Source organism: Oratosquilla oratoria, chromosome 37 (assembly GCF_046742065.1).
Source record: "Oratosquilla oratoria isolate Oo_2021 chromosome 37, ASM4674206v1, whole genome shotgun sequence".
Taxonomy (NCBI): Eukaryota; Metazoa; Arthropoda; class Malacostraca; order Stomatopoda; family Squillidae; genus Oratosquilla; species Oratosquilla oratoria.
The window spans coordinates 34,543,091-34,553,090 of NC_134813.1; the positions used below are offsets into that span (position 1 = coordinate 34,543,091).

Sequence of the window (10,000 nt, forward strand, 5' to 3'; positions counted from 1 at the left end):
TCTAGGTATATTCTGTGGAAAACTCCAGCACTTAAATAATTTCCCTGCGTTTTTGTTATTTCGGTGGCTTCATGTTGATTACGTATTCCTGTAGTACGGGAGCATTGCCAGGGTAAATGGATTAATATATCAGAACGGGGATAGATAGGGATGACACAGGAAGGATTAAGGCAGATATTCTGGCTTTCTCGTGGATTTCTGGCACAAGATCCGAGAACTACTTCAACCTCCATCTTCCATTACATAACGACCCGTTTCCAGATTACTACAATGAAGGGCTGTACAGACCCAGGTGTCCCGGTATGCCACTTACCATGAGAACAACATGTGCACATTCAGTCAAATCCCGTGCTGCAGCGTTCTAAGACTCAATCCACTTGTCAGCCAGCCAGGATAAAGGAGGAGGTGGATAAGGAGAAAGGGAAGATGGGAAAGGGAAGAAGGGAAAGGAAGGAAGGAAGGAAAGAAGGAAGTAAGGAAAGAGAGAAAGATAGAGGAGAGGAAGGAGGGGGAGAGAGAGAGAGAGAGAGAGAGAGAGAGAGAGAGAGAGAGAGAGAGAGAGAGAGAGAGAGAGAGAGAGAGGAGAGAGATGAGTGAGAGTAAGTGAGAGTAAGTGTGTGTGTGTGTGTGTGTGTGTGTGTGTGTGTGTGTGTGTGTGTGTGTGTGTGTGTGTGTGTGTGTGTGTGTGTGTGTGTGTGTGTGTGTGTGTGTGTGTGTGAGAGAGAGAGAGAGAGAGAGAGAGAGAGAGAGAGAGAGAGAGAGAGAGAGAGAGATCATGTGAATGACAACCTTTCCCTGCCTCCCTCCCTCCTTCACTTAAAGCTCTTTATTCGTATGTCATTTCAGCCCTTCGTCAAGGAGATACGCTTTCCATGTTCAGATCATCTTCTCTCCTCCATTCCTACGAGGACACACTGCAAAAATTCTATTCAACTAAAACCACGCGATTTTATTCAGCTCTGGGTGAGTCATCATAGCAAAGAAGTTTATATTTTCACGCACACGCGTCATGTATACGAATACATAGATTTGTACACATACACACACACGAGCGCACACACGCACGCATACACACACACCCACACACACACAAACACGCACATATACACACCCACACGCACGCATTTACACACACACACACACACACACACACACACACACACACACACACACAAACACACACACACACACATACACACACATGCACACAAGCATGCACACAAACACACACACTCACAAATGGGCAGGTTAGGCAAAACATGATTATTCTTCCGTAGAAAAACCCTATAATATTTATCATGTAAATGAAAATCTAGTCTAAGTAGCAATTTTATGTTACAGCTCGGCACATATTATTTTTGAAAACCTGACATAACAAGCAAATGAACCAATGCAGTTACCAATCACCGACAACATGCAGTGTATCACAAAAGTGAAAGTAGACGACATTCTTTAGTGAATAACTAAGGTAGCATATGTTTGCACGGTACGGAAGCTGCCCTTTACCGTACTGCATTGAACCCTCGTGTAAAACAACCCTTCTATTACAAATAAGAAGAAAGATTTACATTCCTCCCCCCCTCCGCCTTCACTGACCTTGACAATTGCAAACGTGAGGGTTGCTCCCTTCAAGTCCCCAACAGGCGTCAAGATCGGGTGCAGAACCCTGAGAGTGCCAGAATCCGCATCCCAACAGGCCACTGTCTTCAGTCTATGGCACCCTCCTGGTCCTAGAGCCGCCTGGCGTACAGCACCACCACAGGCCTAAAGATGGGTAAAAAGGGAGGATACGTATATACTTTAACATGCGTTCAATCCATTGTTCCCTCGAGTTTCGCTGACCGGAAACTCCTCAGCCCCACAGCGGCTGGCAACGTCCTTGGGCCTTTCCATAGATCTCTTTGGGAGGAAACATTAGCCTGATGTCTACGTCGTATTTTAGTGGGATTGTTTCTATGTGAGCTGTTGAAAGTTGTATGTAAAAGGGTGTTGTAACCGGTTGTCAGTTCTCCTTCTCTTTAAAGGTGGAAGTAAAAATAGTCAAAGATGGTAGATATTTTGGGCCCAGTCTGGAAACCGAGTGCCATCCCCACGGGGCTGCACTTCCACATGGACCAATTCTTGCAGGTGCCAGTCATTCGCCCCTGACATACGTTTTCATCGACATTAAATAGAATGACAATAAAAAAAAACACAGAAACACTTAGTCTGGTGGCAAAAAGAACGGGAGAATTTTATATATATACATATACCCATGCATATCACATACATATACATATTCAAACTTCCTAAATGGTTGCAACTAATGCTCATCTCGTCCCCATAAAGGTGATGGCACAACAGCTACCTTGCCAGAGTCGGCCTTGTACTCCTGTTTCCTGGGACCATGGCCTACCACGACCAGAACCCTCAGTCCAATGGGAATTAGGGAACCCAACCTTTTCCCTGGGTCTTCACCTCCTGGGGAAGCCGCAATCAGGATCTCTCTCTGCAAAGAATTTCCGAAATTATAATGTTCTTATAGTAACGTGGTTGTATGGCACCATGCAAAGGAATCATCTTAAGAGTCCTTGGTTGTTTCCCTTCATTTAGATATATATCCAAAATATGTATAGATATTCATGCACCTACGTGCAAAATTATATCTACAGAAGGTGCAAATGTTGTTTGTATAGCTGTACATGCATGAGTTTGAGCCCCTATTAGGCGCCATTGCAGAAACAATCTTTATGTCTATATTCACATTTCTCTTTCTTTTCTCTGTTTTTTCTTTTACTGTCATGGTTTCAGACTGTTTCCTGAAGTCCCATGCAGTCCCACAATAGCTGCCGATACTTTTACAGAGCCTTTCATGTCTATCAATTGTTTTTTCTTGTTGTATATGTACGAGTTAAAGAGGACAGCCTCATACTTCCCTTTATTCAACAATCACCGTCCCGATTTTCTTTACAACGAAGTCGTAGCCCATATTGCAATGTTTTCTAGCTTGGATATAACTATATTTATACCACATCGTACTTTAACTGTAGTCATAAATCATCACCGGATATACATCCTTGATAGACATCATCACCAAGTCTTCCTCCTCCTCCTCCTCTCACCTTTCCAGTTCCTCCTCCTCACGGTTTGTGCAACTTCTTTGGCCTATTATGGTGCTCCTCCTTTATAAGCATCACCCTTTAAAGTCACCTTAAATGCTATCACACTGAACGAAACTTAATAAAACTCACCCAACCAATGAAATCTGAATCCGTGAGCTAGTAATGAGAAAAAACGGGTGTAATCATGCTAACAATAGAATATGGCGAGAGTAATGGGAGAGTGAGGGAAAAAGGAAATCTATTGAAGTTTGGAATTAATGTGACCTGACAAAGAACATAAGCTTGGAATTATTTTCGAACTACAAATAGAACCACCATGAAAGGAAAAACTGGTGTAGCATAATAACAATCTAAGGAGGTAAAACACAGACGGCAAAGAGACCGAAAATTATTTGTAGAAATAAATTGATGAATACTTGAACGAATTATGATATAACCAAGTAAAAGAAAAACATTAAGGTTAAAATAAATAAGATAAATAAATTAATTAATAAATGTTCTGATTATATATATATATATTATATATATATATATATTATATATATATTTGTGTGTGTGTGTGTGTGTGTGTGTGTGTGTGTGTGTGTGTGTGTGTGTGTGTGTGTGTGTGTGTGTGTGTGTGTGTGTGTGTGTTCAATCAGTTGTATTCATAAAGCTTGCTCTGCTAACATGTGACCAATATATTACATTAGGAAATTAATACAGGAATAAGAGTCCTTTCGTGTAGATCCAATCACTTAAAACAGATCTTTGAAGAGATAAGTTACTTTCAGTGTCAGAAGTCACAAGTGTATATTAATATCAGTAATCAGAACAGGTCTAGATATCTAGTCTTCACCAGTGAGATCCTACAGATGAATTTATATTAGTTACCGAAAGGAGATGGGAGTGAGAATTGATAAAAGAGAAATAGGTTTTGTGAGGACGAGGCGAACGAAGAAGCATATTGATCTCACCAGGGCCGTGGCCCGAAGCACCCAATCGACGCTGCCCAGAAGGAGGATCCCTAATCCTTTCCGTGACAATTCGGTCTCGACTAATTTCCGGAGGCCCTCCATCCACCCGGCGTCCAAGGTCGCTTCCGTAGTGGGCCGGCTTGGCCCTCGACGTGGGCAGGGGCCCTCCGACAGGGAAACGCTCGAGCCCATTTCTGTTCAAATTGTATTTTCGTAAGCGACAAATGTATGTACTATTGCCTCCACTTGTAGGTACTACAGTGGCTGGTGTCTTTTTACGAGTTGTGGGCGACGGGTACTTTTGGGCCGTAGATTTACGATATCCTTTGCGACTCAACATACATTATTTGTATCGTAATTGTTCGTCGTAAAGGAATACGCTTGCACAGCCTCACAAAAGAGATCGACTACTGTAGTACTTTTAAGTGAAGTCAACTGTACATGTACATTCCCATACCAAACCCTTAAAGAAAGCTACATATTTTGCAATTTCCTTAGAGACTAAGATATCCAAATAATACTGAAAGATACCACTCTTATGTCATCGTTGGTCACATGAAATAAAGACGAATGCTCACCCTCTACAGTCCCATTTTGGGATAATTCCTGGGACGATGACGATGTGTCAGGCTGAGCCTGGAGAGGCAAGCTGGAAGTGGTCATTGTCGTGGCGACCCCTGCGGACCAGGCCCCCCGCTGTATCCTGGCTGCCCCGTCTGCAGATGCCAAGAACGGGTGCCCAAGAGGCCAGATCTCAGACTCAAGGCGAACAACAAGAATGTTTAAGAGACCGATATTTACTAAAAACGTTGATATTGTCATCAGCTGACCCGCTAACAACCAAGACCTTTCTCCCGTATTTCTAAAATCAACCAAAAGCCAAAGAGCTCTTTTTAGTATTATTTCTGTCAAAGTAACGTGATCATCATTACTGATAAAAGACTGAATGTTGATCATGAGCTGTGTTAGGTCCCCTTGACCCGGAGACAGTAGTAATCGTCTTCCTATTTCTCTGGCTCCCTAAAGGGCCATTTACACGGTCAAACAGTTTGGCAAACCCGGTTTGTCAGACAAGTGTTTGAAGTGACGTTTGACCGTGTGAATGGGGTACTTGGTCGTCAAACACGTTTGTCGAACGTGTTTGACAACCAAATACCCTATTCACACGGTCAAACATCACTTCAAACGCTTGTTTGACAAACCGGGTTTGTCAAACCGTTTGGCCGTCTAAATGCCCCTTAAGTTTCTAATCAAATGAGAAAATTCCACCCCCGCTCTGGTGCCTCCTTGCCCCCCCCCCTGCCCCCAACTGTCTAAAGGTTAGAAACTAACTATAAAGTTTTCCTCTGAATCTAGGCCACCATGTCCTCAGGGGCAAATGAGGAACACAGAAGGACACAGGAGGACACAGAAGGCGGATTCCATCAAGGACTCAAATGAATACAAAGCAGTGATTCTTAACCTGCTAGGAGGGTGGGGGGGATCGTGAGTAACTTTCAGGGGGCAAAAGGCGGCCTTAAAGGATAAAAATTATCTAAACATAAATAAGACTGAACAATAGAATAAGCAGAGACTGAACAATAAAATAAGCAGAATCACATATTTTTTTATTCTTTTATTTAATTACTGGTCAATTTATTTACATGTTTCAGTACTGAGGCAACAGATAAACAAAGTGGAGGCCGGAGGCAAGAATTAACTACAAAGAGAACGAAAAGGTTAAGAAAAAAATTAAACATTGATACAAAATACTTTTGATCTGCATGACGAAGGTTGTCGACTTAATACACTTTCATCTGACTAATATCTAATATATTCAGCTGTGGAACAATCATCCCTTCCCCTCACTGTCGTCGTCACGGGTAATGACACTATGACCTACCATTATATGTAATAAACAAAAAATATTCGGGTGTTTCAAGTAGCAGCGGCTTCACAGCCTCTAAATACCCAGTAATTAACCCTAAGTAAAGTTGGGGATTCCGTGGTTAAGATTCTTAAATGCTGCTATTACAACAAGCTGAGGCAAGATGAGATGAGTAAAAAGTAGAAAAGTTGAATTCGACGAGCAATAAAATTAAGATAAGATAGAAATAACTCATATTATGATCTACTGATAAAACACGAATTCATTCCTGCAACTTCATTCATGCGACAACGAAGGGACACTTGCCAGTTTGTGAGTCCTCAGCAATGATGATGAGTGTGTGCAGTCGCAGTCTGTCCGCCAGAGCAAGAACCATGCCTTCCACCGCGCCCACGTCAGACGGGCGGCCATCCCCGGATGCGCTCACAACTGCGACACGAGTAGCATTCAGAGAAAAACGAAAAGGAATAGCAACAATGGACAGTATAATCGATACCGCACATCACCTTATGCATACAGAAATGTAGGTGTAAGCATAGAAATATTGAAGATTTTGTAAAAAAAAAAATAATAATAATAAATAAATAAATAAATTAGATAAATAAAAAATTCTTTCTCAAATTTCACTATACACACGCATATAAAAATGTAGGTGTAAACATAGACATACTAAAGATTTTGTAAAAAATTAACTACTTCTTTCGCAAATTGCATTATACACGCGCACACCTCACCCACATCCACACACACAAAGACACACTCTCGGTGCTTAAAAGTATTTTTCATTTGCATGTTATAGTGTCCCAGAGCAAATAATCGTAGTAAATGCTTATAAAAGAAAGAAATTAATGATTAACTATTCCAAGAATATTTCCCACTAGAATGAGTCTAAATATGCCAGTTAAAAATACCTCATTTTTATCAGATATTCATACAGACACACAATACATGTATATATATATATATATATATATATATAGAGAGAGAGAGAGAGAGAGAAAGAGAGACAGAGAGAGAGCAATTCATCATGACATGTACATGAATACATTTACATATCTGACATGTAATATTTTTACTATCACATTTTACCGAACCACCCCAATACCATTTTTTTCTATATCCCAATATAGTGTTCGTATTCCCAGTGAACATATTAGTAATCACGTAAATCTAACTTTGAACTTTACACTTACTCGACATTTGTACGCTTTATTAACCTGGTGTGTCTATTAATAATAATGTATTTCATGAGTGAAAAAACGAAATGAAAAATACGAGAAAAAAAATAAAACATTTCTACATCCGGAACAAATAGTTCCAATCAACAAAATGGAAATTCACTTACAGCTGTTTGATATAATTAAACCTTGATCTATTTATAATGTTCTTCGTCCCCGCATTCACGCAAAATGAAGTGTACTCACGAATATTCAGAAGAAACGCAATTCAATCGCAATGTAATCACAGATTTATTTTTTCTATGTTATCTGAGTTTAAAGTTACCAAGTTTCGGTGTTCATATGTTTTTTGTTGATTATAAAAAGTCTGGGGTTGAAAAGCTGAAATGATTCTGGGCCATTCTTAGATGAAGTTTCAGGTCCAAAGAGATCGTGCACTATGGAGATTGTAGGGGACATGTTGAAAGAAATCACTTATATTCATCGTGGCCTTTCTTCCTCGGACCCTAAAATTTCGTTTTACTACTTTGCATGCCCACAGGGACGAAATAATCTATTTCAACAACTGAATCTCAGCTGACGCCAGACGATTTCATTCACCTTAGAGGAAACCCTTGTTATTAAAGAGCCAAGATCACGACCCTGACACCCCCTTGTTATATAGTACGCTAAGGACCGAACGACCAAAGTCGACCTGTAAAAACTTGTCCCAACGTTAGATAGCTCACCATAAGCGTCGAGATTCCTGCTCAATATTGATAACGATATCAACATCAGCAGAAGGTTTACCATAATGATCCTGCGATTCCACTGATCTTGTCAACATAGAGCTACTCCTGTAGGCAAAAGAAGTCACTGATATACCATTTATTTTATATAGATTTTCCTAACTCGACTCTTAACCATTCAAGTATATTCTAAATATATTACACCCATTCTAGAGATTTGTATTTTTGCCTCACTTGATCAAGTGTCCAAATCTTTGTCCGATTTTTCTTTCTTCAAGAGCTGCGCTTAGCCCCACGTAGGTGATAGTCAATATATATACACATCTGTAGACCTCAACTAAATCCTATCTGTTGTGTATGCGCGCGCACATGTGTGTGTGTGTGCGTGCGTGTGTGTGTGTGTGTGTGTGTGTGTGTGTGTGTGTGTGTGTGTGTGTGTGTGTGTGTGTGTGTGCGTGTGCGTGCTTCATCAGTTCCTATTATACGTCTATACCTGTGACAAAATTGCTTCAATGATTTGTTCTTTGTTGTAAAGGTTGTCATCTCGGGCAATGCTTGTATATGAGGGGAAGAAAGATCGAACTTAAAAAAGATTACATCAACTGTTGTCAATTTGGGAAAGTAATCTTCCACATCACATTTCGAGTCAGTTATTACTTGATATCGAGTGAACAAACTTAACTACTCTATTAAATCAGCAGTCTCACAAAAGATCATATACACACATCTCATAACGATGCGTATTTTTTTTTCTTTTTTAGTAGAGGTGTCTGAAAGAACTCAAGTTACTTCGACGAGTTACGGCTCGAAATTCCATTACCAACATTAAAGCGTCGACCCGAAATGACAACAGAGAGCAAGCCTTTCAACCTTAACAGCATTATTAAACTTTCACAGTTCTATTGGGGCGGCCAGCAGGGCACCAGGGTTCAAAAGTACAAATACCTGTATTGGTTTCAGCTCGCGGGCTGAATTATTCATTACTTGCCAGGGCAACACGTACTGTATGTGCAATGTGCATGCATGTGCGCGTCCGCGTGAAATGACCTTAAAGGTGTATATTTTGTAAAGAGACCATAATTGTACCACAACCTTTGGTTTATTCTCTCTGATAACAGAGGACGCATGGATTGCTACATCGATTGCAAATATGTCTGATCAGTTGTACATGATTCAACTATCGTGGTGCTATCCATTACAGGATTAAGAACGCTCGTGCACTACAAACCAACGATCACAGCATATCCGGGGTGGGGAAATTTTGGCTAGAGCCCCAGAGAGCCATCAGGTTCCTTTGGAATTCCACTGTCATGAAATCTACTGACACTACGTAACAACAACAACAACACACCAACTAGACTATATCACGTTAATTCGTTATGTTCCAAACACTCGCTGTCCCACATAGCGATAATGAGTACGCAATGTAAGGTTACTAAAAAAAAAGTAGGCTCAAGATTGGTTACAACATAATAGAGAGTAAGAGTCTTAGAAGCGGTCTTTCCCTACCACTAGCAATACGAGTATATATACCTTGGTTCGCGCCATATCTCGTACTCTCTCGCATTTTTTGTAAAAAAAATTCATTCATTTATTCATCTATTTACTTACTACCTCAATCAAGATAGTTGTGTTTTTGGTCATGTTTATTTCCTATTGCCAAAGTGGAAAACACTTATTGACTTCCAACTCCACAGCAACAGCTCTCACCATTCCACCCGCCCCTCCACATAACGTGGTTGATTTATATAAACAAGTGGGGGAGACAATTCTCTCCGATGACCGTCTTGTACTACCACCACGAGCAATGATTTGTCGATAGTCCCTTATCTGTTCACCAACTTGGGTTATCCTACATCAAGTTTCGTTGTGGATTGAAGGATCTCCTGCCCACTGTAATTCAGTATAAAACAAGCCTTGTCTCGCTCATGAATTGATTCACAATTCATCTTCCCATGTGTCCCACTCTTATACATTTCTGTTTCATAACTTCCTGAACACACATACCACTTTAATACTAAATAAAATCGCTAATAATCCATTAATGTCCGTTAGTTTTTGGGTTAGGGTCTCACTTTCGAAATTCTGAGTCTCGCCCTGAGGTCCCAGAATCTCAGATGAAAAAAAATTAATTAAGTTTGTCTTGGGCACCAAGACACCGGCTACAAAG

General features: G+C 40.6%; 2 protein-coding genes across 2 annotated transcripts in view; both read right to left on the reverse strand.

Annotated features, from left to right (window-relative positions):
- Positions 1-4,879, reverse strand: part of LOC143019422 (uncharacterized) — a 298,664-nt gene extending 293,785 nt beyond the window's left edge. Inside the window, exons 1-4 of the mRNA XM_076175059.1 lie at positions 4,636-4,879; positions 4,058-4,251; positions 2,348-2,488; positions 1,597-1,764 (exon numbers count right to left, since the gene is read on the reverse strand). Of these exons, the coding sequence (XP_076031174.1) occupies positions 1,597-1,764; positions 2,348-2,488; positions 4,058-4,251; positions 4,636-4,879 (747 nt within the window). The remainder of the gene's footprint in view (positions 1-1,596; positions 1,765-2,347; positions 2,489-4,057; positions 4,252-4,635) is intronic.
- Positions 4,880-5,425: 546 nt separating this feature from the next.
- LOC143019423 (uncharacterized) overlaps positions 5,426-10,000 on the reverse strand; it is a 172,441-nt gene continuing 167,866 nt past the window's right edge. Inside the window, exons 3-5 of the mRNA XM_076175060.1 lie at positions 6,231-6,353; positions 5,701-5,756; positions 5,426-5,572 (exon numbers count right to left, since the gene is read on the reverse strand). Of these exons, the coding sequence (XP_076031175.1) occupies positions 5,426-5,572; positions 5,701-5,756; positions 6,231-6,353 (326 nt within the window). The remainder of the gene's footprint in view (positions 5,573-5,700; positions 5,757-6,230; positions 6,354-10,000) is intronic.